At 45.6% G+C, this 21,794-nt stretch overlaps 1 protein-coding gene across 1 annotated transcript in view; it reads right to left on the reverse strand.

Moving 5' to 3' along the window:
• Pigk (phosphatidylinositol glycan anchor biosynthesis class K) overlaps window positions 1–21,794 on the reverse strand; it is an 82,472-nt gene that overhangs the window by 20,818 nt on the left and 39,860 nt on the right. Inside the window, exon 10 of the mRNA XM_032897133.1 lies at window positions 4,286–4,370. Coding sequence (XP_032753024.1) covers window positions 4,286–4,370 — 85 coding nt within the window. The remainder of the gene's footprint in view (window positions 1–4,285; window positions 4,371–21,794) is intronic.

Consider the following 21,794-nt stretch of genomic DNA (forward strand, 5'->3'; position numbering starts at 1 on the left):
GTGCCATGTTTAAAGGCTCAAGTGGGAGGAAATGGAAGGAGAGGGAATAAAGAGAAGTGAGAAAACAGAGGGCAGAGGGAGGCCACACAGCCAACAACAGCAAGGCTCTTTGCTCCCGGGCTGCTGCTTTTCCTGTAGCTGTGAGGAAATCCTCACAAGCCACTTCAGGAAGGAAGGGCGTGTCTACTCCCCCTCAGAGTGCTGGGTAGCAAGCACTGAGTAGAAGTCACAGCAGGGCAGCTGGTCACATGGTAGCCACAGTTGGGACTACAGGTCACCTCCACTTCTCTAGTACAGAGCCTGGGACACCCCAAAGACTGCCAGTCAAGATGGCCCACAAGCACAGCAGCCGCTCATCTCCCACACAAGTCTCGACCCCACCATGACACTCCAGTTACCTGCTCTGCTCCCTGTCTCACCTGCTGCACAGCCATGGACAGGAAAGACAAGTGTCTCCCTATGTGCTGAGCCCGCTGCATCAGGGCAGCCCAGGCCGCACTTTGGTCTAGCGCATCTCAGCAGTGACACGGAATCTCACACGCTATGAAGCCATGCCAGCCACACCTAATCGCCTGCACTGTGACCTGTCGTCCTAGAGAGACCAGAAAAAGGATGGAGAAGAGCCTGGGTTTGAGTGACTATCTACAAGCACTGGATCAAATTTTCTGCCATTTGGCAGAAACAGGGAAAAAGAAAAGAACATTTAGTTGATAAAAAAAATAAAATTCAGTTATTTTTTTTTTAAATATTTTTTAAGAAAGGAAAAAGGGAAAAAGCACAGACATATTTGTTCTGCTGAGTTCTGGATCTGAAAGTCCTACCTCCCCTGTCAGTTATATGTGCTGTAGTGCGTGTCTCCAATGTGCCGTGGACACAGTTGAGTGTGGCAATGTGTTCTCAGAGTGCTGTGGACACGGTGTATGTTGTGATGTGTTCTTTCAGTGAGCCTTGGACACGGTGACTCTGATTCATGTCACTACACTGGGTCTCATAGGCCTGTACATTCATCCCTTAGTAGAGTCTTAATGAGCAGAAGCACTGTGCACTACACATCACTCTACAGCTGCCTTGCTGGCATTTAAGAAGAGCAGCAGAGGGTGATAAGCCTTGTTTCCTGGATCTCCACTGGAAAGGGTACTTTTAACTCTCCAGATGTCTTTATCAAATTTACTGGAACACCACAGCACTCACCCTTCTGAAGTCAGTGCTTTCCAGAGCTGAGCAACCATCACTGTTACTCAAGAGAGAAACTCTGGGTCCCTGGCAGGGAACAGCACAGCCTGCCTCCTCGCAGACCTAGCAACTTAATCTCAGATGTGACAATGATGGGCGTCTTGTGTCTGACCTCACACACAGTACAACGTTTACACCTGATAGGGTAGATCCATGCAGCAGGTGACACGCATCTTAGTCCTTTCAACTGCTCAGTATTATTCTGCTGCCGGGATGTGCTGGTTCCGCTTACCTGCTCACCAGCTGTTTAGTGTCTGGGCTGTTTCCACCTACCACCTACTCACAGACTGCCGCTGTGAACAACTGTCTATATGCATCCCTGTCTTTAAATCTCTGTCATATGCCTAGGCTGAAATCACTGGGTCATGTGATAACTCTGTTTAACCTTCTCACAAACTGTGACTTTATTGTGTGTATGTGTGTGCGTTGGGGGGAGGGGGGTTGTGTGTGTGTTCATGGGTATATTCACACAGGCCGGAAAAGGACACTGGGTGTCCTGCTCTATCACTCTCTGCCTGTTTCCCTGGTCCTGCAGCAATGCTGGTGGCCAGCAAGGCCCTGTGATCTCTGCTCCTCCCTCTCCCACAGTGCTGGGTGGGATTTGATCTCTGATCCTCACACTTGTGCAGCAAGCATTCTTATGCATAGCACCAACTCCCAGCCCTCCCCAACAGGATTTCAGTTTGCCAGTCTGATAGGCACTAATGTCACTGAGGAGACAGCATGAGCTCGTAACAGTTGGGGCTTGTTTATTCACTGCTCCCATGTACTGAGATGGCCACCCAAGTGTTCTTATGTGTTACTGCTGACTGCCCCCTTCTTCCTTTGCTAGGGCCGGGGGCAGGGCATTGCTGGGCCATCTCCTGTGCTGAGTCTCATCCCCACAACTTGCTGACATCTTCTTAGTAGCATCTGTCTTCTAAGCTGGTGTCTCCTTATATCGTGGAAAACAGTCTATCTTATGGCTGCAGGACTGCTAGGTACAAGGGGTTTGTTACATCCCAAAGAGTTTCCTGAGAGTCACAGAGTGCTAGATCAGCCACGGACGAGCAATGGATGGCTGGGAAGGGAGCAAAGACAGCCCGAGACAATGTGGCTCTAGACCTGGATGTAACACTCCAACCCACCCACAGTTACTTCAGTTCTAGTCAGCCTAACAGCCTTTGCAGAACATTCCATGTAGGTGCAGGTTCTTCAGGGCATGGGACCTCTAGTTCATAAGGTCATGCAGGTCACCAGGTCACTGACCCATTTCAGCCACATGTGATCTGCTCATAAGGGTCGTCGCTGTCATCCTTGTATTTCTGCCACTTCTGTACCTAGAAGGACGCCAGAGGATCTGACACCCTCTTCTGATCTCTGAGAGCTGTGCTCATGGGTCACAAACTCACACACAGACAGACAGGAATACAGATACAGATACAGATAGATACACAACAGCTGACACGGGTATGGATATATGGATACAGATACAGATAAATACAGAAATGGATCCAATAGATACAGATAGGGACACGGCCCACACAGGTTTAGGTATGGATAGGTAGACAGATAGGATATAGATCACTAAAAATAATACAGGCTTAAAGGCATCTTTCCTGAATATACCTTAATTTTGTTTAATAAATTTTTTGCTAAAAATAAATTTCTATCATGTAGAATTTCTTAAAGAGTGAGATTTTTATGATAGATCATTCAGAATCTTATAATTTAGTGTTAAAGTACCACCATCTCTTATACTAGAAAAATCCTACAATCTAAAATTTTCACCAGGGTCAAGTGTTTTTTTTTTACCTTGAATCCAAACAGTGTTTGGCTACAAAGCAGTGGTTACAGAGAACGGGCAGTTTCCTGGTTCCCGTGCCTTATGAAAACATTTCTGACATGTCCTGTGGTCAGCCGTCTAAGGTTAATTCCTGCTGCGCGCTCGGGTTTCATTCCGGGTGACCAGCTCTGGCAGCCCCTGCTTACCTATTCTGAGCAGAGCACTCTGCTTCAGCACACACACTCGCTGTGGAGAGCATGCCGGCCGGCTGCCTGCTCTGCTGTTTAATTCATTTATGCTGAGAGTCAGGCATGAAGACAGAATTTTAAATGTGACATTTGCAGTCTGTTAGGTCATTTTAGCTCTGACGACCCAGGACTTTCTGACAAGTAAACTAGACTTGGTTACCATACACAGATGAGCATCCAGAGGGACAGACTTTTAACCAGTTTTAAGATTCAAGCAGAATTTTAAAACTGAGTTTTATTTATATAATGATTTTTTTCAAATTAAAATCCTCTTTCTTTTAATAAACTCAAAATGGCATTACTAACAACCCACAGCTGCTAAAAGTCTTATGATTGGGAAAAAAAAACAGGAAAAACTCCGAGTATTAATATCCATACCAACTCTGAGGGGTTCTGATGTGTGAGGATGTTCAGTGATTCCAACAATCTCTGAGGAGCTAAAGCACCTTGCAGGCCCACAGGCTGGTCAACAAGCTATTTGAAGTGACTTGCTTCTGGCCCAGCAGGGCAGAATGTGTCTAGGCTGTCACAATCATAACACAGAATCCAAGCTTAGTGCTTATAACACTGCCTGTTCTCAGCTGATCCCCACACACAAGGATGACAGAGTCGTCCTAACTGGAAATAAGAAACTACCCACGTGAGTGTTACGGTCACGCTTCACAGCAGCTGGTGGGGAAGGTCGATGAGAGATGGCTTCCCCTCCTTAGCTTCCCAAAACATGACAGTAATGGTTCCTTTCAGCTTTCTCATCGTGAGCCACAGACAGCGGCTCAAAATTAAGTTTCCTGACATTTTCTAATACGTAAGAGGTGATTTACATTAGCTACACTGTACATAAGAGTTTGGGCATTACGCTGCATGGCCCCCCAACACTGAGCCTCCTGTGGGAATGGTCACTCGAGGGTAGGGCACAGTAGGAAGAACGCACCCAAAACACCGTTAGACAGAACACACTGGCTCTGAAAAACCTAACAAAAGCAATTACCTTCTGAGATTAAAAACCTGTTTCTGGCAGAGGAATGAAAGAACAACAAACCTGGTGTATTATCTGAGCCACCGGGAACTGCTCAGCGAACTTGAGAGGTTCCGTGGGCTCCTCCGCCATTCCGTCCTCGGCAGAACTAGAAAGCAAGCAGAACACACACTCAGGCAAGTGCCACAGGAGAACAGCATTTGCCTAAGGGCACAGCTCTGAGATGTGCTTACCATACACCCAAAGGAACTTTGGAAATAATAGTTGTTGATAATTTTGGAAAAACCACCCAATGAAATGACCAGTACCTAATGGCTCTGCCAGGAAAGTATTCAGACTACGTGCAATGGTGTGGTGAGATCAGCTGACGTCACTTACTGTCCTGGTTACTGTCCTGGTTTCCGCGTTCACTTAGGAGCCCTCTGATCATGAGGACTGACTTCTCGACTTTCTCTGCGCACAACCATTCTGGGAACGTCCAGATCCCTGCAGCCAGAGGCCCTGCTGCTCCAGGACGTGCTCCTGTCTGTGATTACTCCTGTCTGTCTGGACCATCCTCCAACCTGCCGTATGCTCACTCTTTGTAAATGTCTGAATTTGTTTAAAACCACCGAGCTAGATTGTTTTCACTTCTTCAGAGATACAAACTGTCATGTGCTTCTCAGCTTATCCACTGTTTGCCGTGTATCTCCCCAAGTGTGAAGTAAGCCCAACTTCAAGGTCTCAATGTAAAATGATACACAGAATTCACACAATGCACACCACTACAATATGAAATGCAAGGTGCTGGGAGGTAGATTTCTTTTCCCTTTCATCTTGTTTTTATTAGAATTTTTAGTTAGCATACAAAGTACCGGGCTTCACTGTGACAATTCATACCAGTATCATCAATTTTCTTTGTTTCTTCCCTCACTACTCCACCCATACCCTCCATGCCGGCCCCTTTCTCCTATGCAGTCCTCAACTCTGCTCTGTTACAGAAATTCCATCACTCTCTCTTGTCACTCTCTGATTCCTGGAGATCAGAAATTGAAAAAAAAAAACAAACAAACAAACAAAACCTTAAGTAGTCCAATAAAATGTATCTTTCTAAACTATTGGCCATCTTAAAAATAAACACTGGATATTAGTAAGACCTGACTGCATGCAGTAAAATGTTCTTTTACCTATTTTCCTGTGAATTCCACATCAGTGTGTCAAAATTAGATTTTAAAAATGTAAACTTTGACTTTTCCTGAAAATCTTATGGAATTAGCTTGGCCTACGACTCAAACCCTGCAGTGTGAAGATCACGAGGGCTCTCCCAAGGGGAGGCTGAACTACACGTCAGTCCCATCACTGCCCAAGATGTAAGGATACCAGCAGCTCATGATGGCGTGGGCATCTCTCACAGAACGCAAGAGATAGTTAGCTCGATCCACAAGGCGGCCAGGTTCTGGCCTCTGACGGATGGAGAGTGGGTGGATCACTGCTCCAAGATGGTGGGTGGGAGGAGATGCGGGGAGGTGTGGAAGGGCCCGCTCTAAAACTGCTGGAGGGAAACACTCAAGGTCCAGGTGTGGGCGAGGGCTTCCTGAATAAAGAGGCCAATGGCAGAGAAACGGAATCTCATGAAATTCAAAACCAAAACCAAACCAAAACACCTTCCATTCAGCAAAGGAACTGGGTGAAGAAAGAGGAGACAGTTGATAATCTGCCAACTACACATTTAACAGAGGATTACTATCCATGATATATAAAAACTCAAAGCATAGATGTCAGGAAAACAACTCCATCAAAACTCAGCTACACAACTGAACAGAGTGCTCTCTGAAGAGGCCCAAGTGACCAATAACTATTTCGAAGCATTCGGTGTCCTTAGCCAGAGAGGCACCAGTTAAAACCACTATGGGAGTTCACCTAGGCCAGGACAGAAGAACGGTTAACATTAAGACATAGATTGGAATGGTGTTGGTGGGCGGTGTATAAACTTGTGCAGCTACCAGGAAAATCAACATGGAGATTTCTCAAAACCAAAACTTCAACTGCCATACGACCCACCTACCCCACTCCTGGGCATTCGTCACCCAGACGCCTACACGTCCATGTTCACCGCTGCTCTACTCACAGTGGCCATGAAATACAGTTGGCCGGGTCACTACTGACTCAAGCATGAACAAGGAAATGTGGTACACACACAGTGGAATCCAATAAACTCATCCAATAAACTGAAATTATGAGGTTTTCCAAGCAATGGAAGAAACTGAAAACTATTCTATCACCTTATCTCTCTCATATGTACGTTCTAGCTTCTTTTATATATATGCATCTGTATCACAGTGTATTTGGAGAACACAAAAGTAAAAGGAGCCCATGAGAGGGAAAACAGTCTTTAATTCAAGGGACAGCAGAACCCATGTGATGCAGGAGGAAGGGGACACTGAGTCTCACTCAGTGACAGCAGCGGCAGACGGAAGGCACAGATGGTAGGAGGGAATCATAACCAAAAGCGATGACATATGGAAAGCTAATCAAAAAACAAATTTAAAAATTATTTTGAATGGGGTATTGACCCTATGGGAATGAATAAAGCTGTTTCCAGAAGCTACAGCTTATTAAACAAAAATCCTAGGGCCAGTGGCGGGCATTTCTCAGGAGGTGACCATGGGTGTTTCTCAGGACCCCAAACAAGCCAGGCCACTGCCCTTAGTTGCCTACCATAAGTGGTTGCTAAGACTGTACTGCTGAAGCCCACACAGGATTTGACCACAAGATACAGAGAAAGCAAGCTGTGGCTGGGCTGGAAGCCTCCCCTGCTGTCTCCCCCAACCCCCACTGGCCAGCCTGATGCTGCCAGTGGTGGCCTGCTGCTCCCTCCGGGTACCAACACTGACTGGCCAGGTAGGGTGAGAGCACTGGACAGCGGTGAGAAGCCCACCTCAGTGCTTAGACTTGATGCCACAGAAAGGAACTCACTTCTGATGCTATACCCAGGTCAAAGCCTGTAGCTGGGAAGGCCTCAGGCTCTTCTGCAGAAGCTACAGTGGCTGCTAAATAGAAATCATGTGCCTATCAAGTGGCCTTCTCCAGAGCGTTCATGCCTGCCCGCAGCTCTGGTCAGAGCAGCCTTTTCTCCAGTTGTCACCAGTGACTGCAGACTCATAACTACTCAAAGTAGAGAGAATAAATGACAGTTTGAATGCCTAGCCATATGGGACATATAGGACTCCCCTCAAAGCTTGGGGAGCATTGTGGAAGATGGGGCAGAGAGAGCGAAAGAGTTAGTGGTAGTGAGCTAACAGTGTGGGAAGTTAACTAACTTCTGGCCATGACAGGGTTACAGCAATCTCAAACCCCCAGTGGCAGTGACTTCTGCACAGGACTGCAAGGCTGGGTCTGTTAGTGCCTTCTGGGGAGGGGCTTTCCTACAGCAGTGTAGCTGCTCTCCCACAGCAGTGTGGCCGCCTCCCACAGCAGTGTAGCCGCCTCCCCACAGCAGTGGGCCACCTCCCCACAGCAGGTGGCGCCTCCCACAGCAGTGTGGCTCTCCCACAGCAGTGTGGCTGCTCTCCACAGCAGTGTAGCCGCCTCCCACAGCAGTGTGGGCCGCCTCCCACAGCAGTGTGGCCGCCTCCCCAGCAGTGTAGCTGCTCTCCCACAGCAGTGTGGCCCTCCCACAGCAGTGTAGCTGCCTCCCACAGCAGTGTGGCCGCCTCCCCTACAGCAGTGTGGCCTCCCACAGCAGTGTGGCTGCTTTCCCACAGCAGTGAAGCCGCCTCCCACAGCAGTGTAGCTGCTCTCCCACAGCAGTGTAGCCGCCCCCACAGCAGTGTGGCTGCTCTCCCACAGCAGTGTGGCCGCCTCCCACAGCAGTGTGGCTGCTCCCACAGCAGTGTAGCCGCCTCCTACAGCAGTGTAGCTCTCTCCACAGCAGTGTAGCTATAAGGTGTGCAAACTCTAAACAAACTCCCAGCCATGCTCCAGCCAACAGCCGTGAGGAGACTCACAGGGACCAGAACAGACAGACAAACAACAAAGACAAGACAGGAAAGCAGAGGGAGCCAGGTGGGAAGGGATGAGCAGGATTGGGTGACTATGACAGACACACACCATGCACATGTATACGCTGACATCATGAGATCCACTACTGTGTATAATTATTATACTAATAATGCTGGCTAAAACACAAAGTCCCAGCACTTTGGAGGTAACATCAGGTGGATCGGGGTTCAAGACCAATCTCAGGAATAGAGTTTCTGTCCAGCCTGTAGTACATGAGAACCAGTTCAACAGGAAATGTTTCTAAAAGAAAAGGGAACTTATGAAAACATTGAGCAATTTTCCAATTTTTAAATTTTTCTTGAACTATTTGAAAGTTGAGACATCATTATGGTTCACATTTAAATATTCCAGCACTTATACATCAACTAAATATTTCAATATTCCTTCACAATGTCAACAATTTTCCAAAGACAGGGTCTATCACGCTGACTCTCGGGGCGCACACACCGGGAACCTTCCATTAGCTCAGCTGTCTTACAGTCGGTTCCTGGAGAGCCCGGTTCCTCCCACAGGTCGCACACTGCTTCAGGAACCTGGCTCCATGCTCTTTCCAGCTGGACGACTTTCATCCTGATGCGCTTTTCCTCTTTATTATTTCTGTTCTTCATTGCTTACTCAGAGGCTCAGAAAGTCTCTTCCTACCTGCCTATACTGAGGTGACGCCCTAGGACTTACTTTGAGGGTTGGCAGTCTAGACAGTTCCCTCAGGTACCCACGACACAGGATCTTTCAATGCACAAATTCTGTTTTAGCTCTGAAAGGACTTCCATTGTGGTTTTTAATGTTATTTCTGTTTATTTTCCATTTGGTTTTCTGGTTTAAGCATTAAGTAAATATAATGGATCTCTCTACTTCTCTCTCTCTCTTTCTCTCTCTCCCTCTCTCTCTCTCTCTCTCTCTCTCTCTCTCTCTCTCTCTCTCTCTCTCTGGTCTTTGTCTTTCTCATATTTCAGTGTTATTTTCCTGACTTTTATTTCTAGTCTTTATTCCTTTCACTGAACTTCTGGTGACATACACCTCTCCTGGGTATCTTGTAATATAGCTTTCACTTCCAGGGTGATTTTGTGTATCCTGTCCATTTCTGTCCAGTCGGGTCTTTTAGACATTCCTGTTGTTTATTTCCTTCAGTCACGACTCTCTGTGAGTTCACTCATAACACAGGTTCCAGGACTCCCAGCTAGCCTTCTTCTCTTTTTTCTTTTATATCTTTTCTCTGTCTCTCTCTCTCTGTTCACACATATGCATGTGCATGTGCATGATATGAATGTATATGTCTGAAGACCTCATTCCTCAGCCTGCCCAACTTTGGTTTGGAGGCGGCCTCTCACTGGCTTGAGTCCTGCTCGTGGCCAGGCTAGCTGGCCTGTGAACCCCAGAGGTCTGCCTGTGTCCAGTACTGGGACTAGACTCACATGCCCTCAGCCCAGCTCTTTTATGAGGATCATGGGGTTGAACTGTGATCCTTTGCGCTTGCATAACAAGCACTTTAGTGACTAAGCCATCTCCTCAACCCTTCCTTCTATTCTCTCTTTTATTCACTGAAGGTGTCTATACATATTTTAAAAGTATATAAATTATATATACTTTAATAAAATTTTATCTTAATTTCTTATCTTATTCTTGTATTAACTTTGTACATTTTCTGGATTCTCTTTCTCTTGAGGATCAGTTACATTGGCTTTCCTGGAATTAGTAATGACCATTTATCTGGAGATGGATCAAGCAGATGAACTTACAAGGGAGGGTTTTCAGTTCAAGAGCACCCTCTTCTGTAGCCGCAATGAACTGCAGTTTATTTGCTATACCAGAGGTGGGATTTTTAAATACTCCCTTGCTTTCATAAAGCCCTTCCTTATTCTTTTCCTTCACATCTAACACTTCTGGGCACCGTGTCCCCAGCCTCCGCCTCACAATGTCTTCTGTTCTCACAGAACTGAGATCACCAAACTCTCTAATCAGTACCTGTAACTGTGAGACAACTACAGGTGCTCATTCCAACACACACGGCTGGAACCCCAAAATACCTCATTTTTTTCTCTTACAAATAACGTATGTTCTCTTTCTTAAGATCGTCCCTTTTATTGAACATTTTGAGAGCTCTAAGACACTCACTGGTTCCAGAGGTTACCTCCTCCATTTCTCTTCCCAAGACCCCTTGCTAAGGAGCTCTACTGACAGCACTCCATGAAGGAGCAGTGTCTGCACAGGAAGGCCAGGCAGTTCTTCCCTATGTCACTGTGTCGCAGACAACGGCATGGCACCAATACAAGCTGAGTCTGTTTACTGTGAAAGGATTCTGAATCCAACACAGCAATGCTACAATCTGTCCTGAAACTGATTAAAATGCTGCCCAAACCCTGTGTGGATGAAGGAGGCAGAGCAGGCGCACGCACACGCACACACGAGAGACTCTGCACATCAGCTTATGATCTCCTTTGTGTCCTGTTTCTCTCTTAGATGCACAGTGACCTCAGAAACTTCTTTACTACGCTACACTTGAAGCACTCCTAAAAACAACACTCTAAAATTATTTACGGTACCCACACATAAAGCCATCGCTGACTCAGAAAGAGTGTATTTCCTTCTACAATGCCATGGTGAAATCAGATTAGTCATGTATAAAATGACAGAGCTTATTGGGGACTAAAGGCCAAAGCATTCTTCTAAGAATTGAAAACAACTGTAAGAAGAGATGTTGTGCTATGGTAGATACTGACAATAAAATCAATAAATAATTCAAAACACATTATCTAGAGTAACCCAAGGACATTAGAAAGAGATTCCGGAAACAGATCCAAACCCACAATTTGGTATAACTCCTTGAACAAGACAGCTTGAAACAATTACTCAAAACTAAAATATACACCAGAGAAAGCAAATTAGTTTATTTATATAAAGTAAACCAATATACATGTATACATATATGTCTGTGCGTGAGTGTGTGTGCGAGTGTGTGTATATGTGTGTGTGCACGTGTGTGTGTGTGTGCATGTGTGTGTGTGTATATGTATGTATATGGTGTGTGTGTTGACGAAATAGAAAAATTTCCATCCCTAAGTAGCTACACCCTCAGCCATCAGGGAAATGCAGATTAAATTCACCTCACAGCAGTCAGAATGGCCGTCATCAGAAGGTCAACTGACAAAATGCTGGCACTTGTGGGCCGAGGCATGCTGCTGGTGGGTGTGGGAGCTGCAGGACCCGGCCCGGAAGAACAGGAATAGAGCTGTGGCGTGACTAGTTGCTAGCTGCCCTGCTCATGGACATACCTGAAGGACTCCACGTCCTGCTCTAGACACCTGCACATCAAATGTCCATTGACTGATGAGCAGACAGGCAACGGTGGGAACGGGCTTCTGAGGAGGCAGTGGGTAAAAGCATTCATTGCTCTTGCAGAGGGACGGAGTTCAGTTCCCAGCATCCAGTCACGTAGCTCACGAGGACCTGTAACTCTAGCTCCAGGAGACCTGATACCCTTTTCTGAACTCTGTGGATACATACACGCATGATCACAAGCAAACATACATACACACACACGTGCACACACACACAATAAATCTTAAAAAGTGAAAAATGTGGTGTACACATGCAAGAGAACATTACTCCTGTCAGGAAGAAAGAAATCATGACAGCAAGTGGAGTGAAGTCACTCAGGCCTAGAAAGACAAAATCTGCAGGACCCTCTTAATGGTGACTCTAGCTTCAAGTCTTCCTCTGAGATTAACTTTAGCAGAAATGGAAGGCAGGAAACTAGGAAGAAGCTTTCAGGCAGGGACAGGCAGATGGTACATACCGTGAGAGTGGAGAGGCAGAAACTGGTGGTGGAAAGACTCTGGTAGGAGGGGACAAGAATACAGGAAAATTGGGAGGGAGGCACTAATCCAAAAGAAGGGTGACATTTATGAAAAACATAATAAACATCTTATGGAAACCTGCTAGTTAGAGCCACTTTCAAAATACAACCTAAGAGATGAAGCATTCAAGTGGAATGACTCTGCCTGCTGGACCAGGCGTAGGCTGCCTTCCTCAGGGCAAAGAGCTGTAGGTGCCTCCAGAGCAAACAGGCTACCGTCACTGCCCTTGGTCACCCAACAAGTTCACAGTAAGACCTCCTCCCAGAGGCACCACATGCTTGGCCTGCACGGCAGAGAAAACCACGTGACTGGGAACCCCCACCGGGGGGAGAGCTTTCAGTCAGAAGGTGCCACGCTGACTGCTTGGGGAGAGACGATGCTGCCCACCGCCATAGCACTGACCTGAGAGACAAGGTACTCCCACTGGTGCAGCAGTGGCTCGACTCCTGTAGGATAAGTGTTTCTGAGTGGACCTGAGGAAGCCTGCTCCACAGGCGGGCACTTCATGATGATACTATCACCCTGGTTAAAAGCCCATGGCTAGGGAGGCCATGGGTCCTAGGGGGAGCCTCCTGTTGCTATTTGCCCGATGCTCACGCTGTCAAATCGCCCTCTAAATATTTATGCTTCTAGACAGACCTGGGCTGCTCCCGCCTTGGGCACAGCGGCTTCTTTCTTGCAGCTGGCAGCAGTCAGTGGAGAGACACTCGGATGTGCAGAGTGCTGAGGAGAGACTGAGTGCTCCGCCCTATGGACAGCCACACCAACCACCACCACCACAGCTCAGGGAGCACCGTGGAGTGGAGGTGCAAACCGCTGCAGAGTGGGGCGGGGCGGTGCTGTGAAGTGCAGTCTTCTGCACATGGCGTGGACATGATCAACCCAGCACAGGGTGCTCTCCAGCCACACTCCTTACTGAGCAGCTACTGGGAGGTTTGTGCAAAAACAAAAGCCTTCAGGGGACATGTTAGGGAGAGTATGGGGGAGTTGGAAGGGGAAATTGGGGGGTAGGGGGTAGATGTCACCAAATGTAGGAAATCCTTAAGAAGAGAGACAAAATTATTTTGAAACGTCAACCCGAGTTATCTGCATGACCAGATGGGGTGCCTCGGCGCCTGCTGCACTCACTGGCCCAGTCTCCTGACCTGTACAATTGGGGGTGCTGGCTTGGAAATATACATGCACATGCACACATGTATTAAAGCTGTGCCGGCAAACTAGGATTTCTCTCTTATTAGCGATGCTTTAGGTAGACATGGCATCTTTCCCTTTTGAGTCAGAAAGGCGTTCTTCAGCTCACGATGTTCACCACTCACGTCTTCATAGTTCCAAGTGCAGGCGAGGAAACCTCCATCGTACACACTACAAAGCAGGGGCTTGCCTCAGCATGGCCTATGACCTTTTAGACATTGCTGCTTCACAGGGAGCTGTGGGTCTCCTCCCAGTTGACAACCTACCTCCTGCTTCCTCCCTGAACCAAGGGAACCCCCTATCATTCGCATCACTGCAGCCTCGATGAGGAAGCCTTGCATGGGAGCGCCACTGCCTCCAGGGGTCCTCTGTCCACTAAATGGCCTTGGCTATCCCTGCTCCTACACCGGTCTGCGGGAGTCTGACAAGAGCTTGCAAACTCCACGATACCCGAGCAGGACAGAGCACAGTAACAGCTGAGAGCCGAGAGCAGGGCCCCCATGACCAACCTCTTCACAGCAGTCATCTGGAAAATGGCTCCAAACCCTGAAGCTGTTCTGAGGTTTAAACAAAATAATGATTTCAAAGCTCTTGGAATAGCAGTGGGCGTTTACTAAATACAGGATACTTGAAGTAAGTCACAAACACAATTAAGCTAGGCCAAGCTCCGTGATATTGACACGTGTGTGTCTCTGGACATGCTCTACCCTCCATGGCTGGCATGGCTCTTTATGGCCTGTAAGAGGCTTTACGGTAAGCACCAATCTCCGTTATCTCGGCGGACATCTTTGAACAGCCATGCAGGTGGGCACAGCTCCTGGTGCTGGATCTCATGTGTAATATCCTACCTCAGTCACCTAGTGAACACTCCTCGGGCACCTTCACAGAACACTTAGGTTTCAGCTCCTCGGCTGTCTCTCCCGGGAGCGCTCTTTATTGTTAGGCGAAGCTCTCTGAGAGTTTCCTAGCGATTTTATAGCAATTGGTTCTTGCGCAGCCGCAAAGGCAACTTCTGCAGGACGACCTAATTGAAGACTGTCTGGGAGACCAAGGACTGCTAGTGCAGACAAGCCAGCCAATCGGGAACTGCTATTAGGAAGAGATGCCTTCCTGGGACCAACGGGGCGCCGGTATTAAAGGAGCTTGCAGCAGCGCTCAGATGAGCTTGCTGTGGCTTTCTCACCTGCTGCTGGAGTCTGTGTCTGATTCAGCACCACCTCCAACCCCCACAGGCAGGTATGGTCGGGCAGTGGGTGGTCCTGGGCACAGGCAGCAACCATGCCAACAGCAGGATGAGGGACTTGGAACCCCATGGAGGCACATGTGGATAAAGTGCATTTGGACACAGCCTGAGCTGGACCAGGAAGAAAATTATAGCCCTGAAGCTCAGCGTCTGACATCAGGAGACAGCCCTCACTGATCCTCTCTCTGACAGAAATCCAAAAAGCCTTACAAAAAGAGACAGAGGTTGAGCCTCATGGCAACTGATACTTAATACCAGCTGCTACCATGACGAAGCACTGGAGAAGCCAAGCTCCTTCCATTGAATGGGGCGGGGCAGAAAAGACTGGCGTGTTTCCATGAGGCATGAGCCTGGCTCTATCTACTCACTGTCTTGGCAGCTCAACAATGTAAGAACAAGTACATTTTTACTAGATATGTCTCTGGGCGTCTTACGGGGTGCTACAAGTACATTTTTACTAGATATGTCTCTGGGCGTCTTACGGGGTGCTCAGGAGACTCTGGTCAGCCAACGACTACCCAGTGTCGAGTCAGCTGACCCCTTCGCACTGATTCAAGCCTTTCCACTTCACTACAGGAACGCTGTGCTCTGGAGATGGGGGTACTGAGCTCCTTCACAGTACCACAGAACCCTCTCACAGGGAAATGTTTCCTTCTCATCAAACTGGAAGCTTAATGCCAAAGCCAGGAGAGCCGGCTGTGTTTTCATATCTGAGGAAAAAACAGGATGACTTATCTTAACTCACTGGTGGCTTTCACACAGCCAAGGTTTGACTAGGGCTAATTTTCAAATTAATATAAAGAAAAAAAAAACCTTTCAGAGCAAAGCTATACAAGATATATTCCAGTCATTTTCTGTAATGTAGAAAATATGAATTATAGTGTGCACACTAAACAGAGAATCATAATCAGCTTCACTTACTGCAGCCTAAGTTAGAGCTTCCCCTTCAGGCAGGTGTGTGATTGAAACCAATGCATCTATCTATGCAGAGGAGCCACAGCCGTTATAGCTCCGTGCCTCACTCTCATCACGGGCTGAAAGCACACATGTATGACACTGCTGAGAGACGGGCAGTTGGGATGTATGTACCCAACACATGCTCTGGTCCCAATGCTCACACTCTGACTGCACATATGTTTGTTATGAAGAGAGGGAAATTTTAAACTACACAAGACTTCCAGGCGACATGGTGGATTAAGACCTGCCTGTCCAAGATATGGTCAAGGAGAGTTCATTTACAAACAGACTGTACTCCAGGGAGACAGACCTTAGGAAACTGAGGGAGATGATGAGAGAACAGCTAACAGATGTGAACAAAGCTGGCGACAGACACAACAGCTATGCTGGTCTGGTCCCAAGAGTAGGGCGAGGAGCAGAAGCGCTACTCAAAAGGTATGTGCAGTGGCCCGTGTAATAAGAGAATGGGAGGGCCACCTTCAGCAGGACAAGCGCACAGCGTATGCACCTGACATACAGCCGCCTATTTTGGTGAGGTATCACTCCCTGTGGCAGATTGGCCAGCAGTGGACGGGATCCCGTTTTGTTACTCTGTGTGAGGGCAGTCCACACATGGCTGTCACTCTGTGTGTAGTGTCACATGACTGCAGTGTCCACAGCCACCACTGTCCTTCTGTATGAGGATGGTGTCAGGAGCTGTCTTGGGAGGACTATACTGCATGCAGAAACCATCTCCTGGAAACCAAATGCCCCTGATAGCTAAGCAGCCCTGATGGGGGAGCAATGCTGAGGTGTCACAATGCCTGCCCTCAGGTCACACTGCAGCACCACAGGGACAAGGCCTGGCACTGGCACAAAACACACAGGGCCCAGAAATAAATGCACACAGGCACAGCCACCTAGTTTATAACAAAAGTGTCAAAAACACTGGAAACAGGGCAGTGCCAGCAAACAGTGCTGGGGAAAGGAGACATCCACTTGTCAGGAAAACGAAACGGGTACCATCCTTCTCAACCTTGCATGATTCTTTACTCAAAATGAACCAAAGACCTTAATGTATGATCTGAGACTCTGAAACTAATAGAGAAAACAGAAAACTCACCAAGATACAGGCAGAGACAGCACTGGGAGAAGTGTTCCAACTAGCACCGGAAATGATGCCAGAGCCAAGCCCACTACTTTGCTGGCTTTAAAATAAAAGGCCCCACAACCAAAAGCATGGTTTACTAATTTAATAAAAGCCAGTCTAAACAGCTCACCAACTCACTCTCAGCCTCTGGTCTGGAACACAGTTTAACCAAGTAAATGATGGTCATCCCTGCCAACAGTAGAAAAACACAATCAGCCATATTCCTATCTGGTTCCTATGAGACAAATTTGTGAGCTTGGGAGTACAGCCTACGAACTCTTGGGATCGATCAGTTTTGTCTGGTTTTTTTAATGCTTGGGAAACCATATCAGAATATATAAAACATCAGAAGCTGGGGCCATTGGATTTACTGCGTTAGAAATTAGCCAACTAGACCCACTTCTTTTTTTTTTTTTTATTGGATATTTTTTTATTTACACTTCAAGGGCTATCCTCTTTCCCCGTTTTCCCTCTAGAAACCCACTATCCCATCCCCCTCCCCTTGCTTCAATGAGGGTATTCCCTCACCCACCCACACCCTCCCACCTCCCCATCCCTGCATTACCCTACCCTGGGGCATCAAACCTTCACAGGACCAAGGGCTTCTCCTCATATTAATGCCCAATAATGCCATCCTCTGCTACATATGCAGCTGGAGCCATGGGTCCCACAATGTGTACTCTTTAGTTGGTGGTTTAGTCGCTGGGAGCTCTGGGAGGTCTGGTTGGTTGGTATTGTTGTTCTTCCTATGGGTCGAAAACCCCTTTAGCCCCTTCACTCCTTCCTCTAACTCCTCCATTGGGGACCCGTTTCTGAGTCCAATGGTGGGCTTCTACAATCCACCTCTGTGTTTGCCGGGCTCTGGCAGACAGGAGACAGTCTCAGGAGACAGCTATATCAGGCTCCTGTCAGCAAGCACTTCTTGGCATCTGCAATACCGTCTGGGTTTGGTGTCTGATATGGGACAAATCCTCCAGGTGGGGCAGTCTCTGAATGTCCTTTCCTTCAGTCTCTGCTCCACACAATGTCTCCTTATTTCCTCCTGAGAGCATTTTTGTTCCCCTTTCTAAAAAGGACTGAGACATCCACACTTTGGTCTTCCTTCTTCTTGAGCTTCAGGTGCTCTGTGGATTGTATCTAGGGTATTCCAAGCTTTGGAGCTAATAGCCTGTGAGCTATCAGTGAGCGTATACCATGTGTGTACTTTTGTGATCGGTTTACCTAACTCAGGATATTTTCTAGTTCCATCCATTTGCCTAAGAATTTCATGAAGTCGTTGTTTTTAATAGCTGAGTAGTACTCCACTATGTAGATGTACCACTTTTTCTGTATCCATTCCTCTGTTGAAGGGCATCTGGGTTCTTTCCAGCTTCTGGCTATTATAAATAGCTATGAACATAGTGAAGCATGTGGCCTTGTTATATGTTGAAGCATATGCCAGGAGTGGTATAGCTGGGTCCTCAGGTAGTGGAATGTCCAAGTTTCTGAGGAACCTTCAGACTGATTTCCACAGTGGTTGTACCAGCCTGCAATCCCATCAACAATGGAGGAGTATTCCTCTTTCTCCACATCCTTGTCATCTGCTATCACCTGAGTTTTTGATCTTAGCCATTCTGACTGATGTGAGGTGGAATCTCAGGGTTGTTTTGATTTGCATTTCCCCAATGACTAAGGATGTTGAACATTTCTTTAGGTGTTTCTCAGCCATTCGATATTCCTCAGCTGAGAATTCTGTTCCCCATTTTTTAATAGGATTATTTGAATCTCTGGAGTCTAACTTCAAGAGTTCTTTGTATATACTGGATATTAGCCCTCTATTGGATGTAGGATTGGTAAAGGTCTTTTCCCACTGTGTTTGTTGCCATTTTGTCCTATTGACAGTGTCTTTTGCCTTACTGAAGCTTTGCAAATTTATGAGGTCCCATTTGTTTATTGCTGATCTTACAGCATAAGCCACTCTTGTTTTGCTCAGGAAATTTTCCCTTGTACCAATATGTTTGAGGCTCTTCCCACTTTCTCTTCTTCTAGTTTCAGTATATTGGGTTTTATGTGAAGGACTTGAGCTTTGTACAAAGACATCAGAATGGATCAATTTGCATTCTTCAACATGCTGACCGCCACTTGACCCATCACCATTTGTTAAAAATGCTGTCTTTTTTCCACTGGATGGTTTTAGATCCTATGTCAAAGATCAAGTGACCATAGGTGTGTGCTTTCATTTCTGGGTCTTCAATTCTACTCCATTAATCTACCTGCCTGTCTCTGTATCAATACCACACAGTTTTTACTCACTATTTCTCTGTAATACAGCTCGAGGTTAGGGTTGGTGATTCCCCAAGAAGTTCTTTTATTGTTGAGAATAGTTTTCACTATCCTGGGTTTTTTGTTATTCCAAATTAATTTGCAAATTGCACTTTCTAACTCTGTGAAGAACTGAGCTGGAATTTTGATGGAGATTGCATTGAATCTTTAGATTGCTTTTGGCAAGATGGACATTTTTACTATTTTAATCCTGTGAATCCATGATCATGGGAGATTTTTTTTTCCATCTTCTGAGATCTACTTCAATTTCTTTCTTCAGAGACTTGAAGTTCTTGTCATATAAATCTTTCACTTGCTTGGTTAGAGTCACACCAAGGTATTTTATATTATTTGTGGCTATTATGAAGGGCGTTGTTTCCTTACTTTCCTTTTCAGCCTGTTCATCCTCTGAGTAGAGGAAGGCTACTGATTTGTTTGAGTTAATTTTATATCCAGCCACTTTGCTGAAGTTCTTTATCAGCTGTAAGAGCTCTCTGGTGGAATATTTGGAGCCACTTAAGTATACTATCATATATCTTTAATTAGTGATACTTTGACTTCTTCCTTTCCAATTTATATCCCTTTGACCTCCTTTTGCTGTCTAATTGCTCTGGTTAGTACTTCAAGTACTATATTGAATAGGTAGGGAGACAGCAAGCAGCCTTGTCTAGTCCCTGATTTTAGTGGGATTGCTTCAAGTTTCTCTCCATTTAGTTTGATGTTGGCTACTGGTTTTTTGTATATTGCTTTATTATGTTTAGGTATGGGCCTGATCTTTCCAAGACTTTTACCATGAAGAGGTGTTGACTTTTGTCAAATGCTTTCTCAGCATCTAATGATATGATCATGTGACTTTTTTCTTTGAGTTTGTTTATATAGTGGATTACGTTGATGGTTTTCCGTATATTAAACCATCCCTATATGCCTGGGATGAAGCCTACTTGATCATGATGGATGATTGTTTTGATGTGCTCTTGGATTCAGTTTGCCAGAATTTTATTGAGTATTTTTGCGTTGATATTCATAAGGGAAATTGGTCTGAAGTTCTTTTTTGTTGGGTCTTTGTGTGGTTTAGGCATAAGCATAATTGTGCCTTCACAGAACAATTACACTACAGGGTAGTGTTCCTTCTGCTTCTACTTTGTAAAACAGTTTGAAGAGTACTGGTGTTAGGTCTTCTTTGAAGGTCTGATAGAATTCTGTTCTAAACCCATCTGGTCCTGGGCTTTGGTTTGGAGACTTTTAATGACTGTTTCTATTTCTTTAGGAGTTATGGGACTGTTTAGATGGTTTATCTGATCCTGATTTAACTTTGGTTCCTGGTATCTGTCTAGAAAATAGTCCATTTCATCCAGATTTTCCAGTTTTGTTGAATATAGGCTTTTGTAGTAGGATCTGATTATTTCTTTCTAGATTTCCTCAGTTTCTGTTGTTACATCTTCATTTTCATGTTTGATTTTGTTAATTTGGAAACTGTCTCTGTGCCCTGTGGTTGGTCTGCCTAATGATTTACCTATCTTGTTGATTTTCTCAAAGAACTAGCTCCTGGTTTTGTTGACTTTTTTGTTTAGTCCTTTTTCTTTATACTTGGTTGATTTCAGCCCTGAGTTTGATTATTTCCTGCCTTCTACTCCTCTTGGGTGTATTTTCTTCCTTTTGTTCTAGAGTTTTCAGGTGTGGTGTCAAGCTGTTAGTGTGTGCTCTCTCCAGTTTCTTTTTGGAGGTACTCAGAGCTATGACTTTTCCTCTTAGCCCTGCTTTCATTGTGTCCCATATGTTTGGGTATTTTGTGCCTTCATTTTCATTAAATTCTGAAGGTCTTTAATTTCTTTATTTCTTTCTTGACCAAGTTATCATTGAGAATAGGTTCAGCCTCTATGGGTATGTGAGCTTTCTGTTGTTTTTGTTGTTATTGAAGACCAGCCTTAGTCTGCAGTGATCTGATAGGATGCATGGGATTATTTCAAACTTCGTTTTGTGGCCCGTTTTGTGACCAATTATATGGTCAATTTTGAAGAAGGTACCATGAGGTATATTCTTTTGTTTTAGGATAAAATGTTCTATAAATATCTGTTAAATCCATTTGGTTCATAACTTCTGTTAGTTTCTCTGTGTCTCTGTTTAGTTTCTGTTTCCATGATCTGTCCATTGATGAGAGTGTGGTGTTGAAGTCTCCCACTATTATTGTGTGAGGTGCAATGTGGGCTTTGAGCTTTAGTAAAATTTTATGAATGTAGATACCCTTGCATTTGGAATATAGATGTTCAGAATTAAGAGTTCATATTGGTAAATTTTTCCTTTGAAGAGTGTATAGTGTCCTTCCTTATCCTTTCTGATAACTTTTGGTTGAAAGTCGATTTTATTCAATATCAGAATAGCTACCCCAGATTGTTTCTTGGTACAATTTGCTTGGAAAACTATTTTCCAGCCTTTTACTCTGAGATAGGGTCTGTCTTTGTCACTGAGGTGCAATTCCTGTATACAGCAAAATGCTGGGTCCTGTTTATGTATCCAGTCAGTTAGTCTATATCTTCTTATTAGGGATTTGAATCCATCAATGTTAAGAGATACTAAGTAAAAGTGACTGTTGCTTCCTGTTATTTTTGTTGTTAGAGGTGGAATTATGTTTGTGTGACTATCTTTCTTTGGGTTTGTTGAAAGGATACTTTTTTGCTTTTTTCTAGAGTGTAGTTTCCTCCTTGTGTTGGAGTTTTCTATCTATTATCCTTTGTAGGGCTGGATTTGTAGAAAGATATTGTGTAAATTTGGTTTTTTTCATGGAATATCTTGGTTTCTCCATTTATTCTAATTGAGAGTTTTGCTGGGTATAGGGGCCTGGGCTGGCATTTGTGTTCT

This window comes from Rattus rattus, chromosome 3, assembly GCF_011064425.1.
Source record: "Rattus rattus isolate New Zealand chromosome 3, Rrattus_CSIRO_v1, whole genome shotgun sequence".
Lineage (NCBI taxonomy): Eukaryota > Metazoa > Chordata > Mammalia > Rodentia > Muridae > Rattus > Rattus rattus.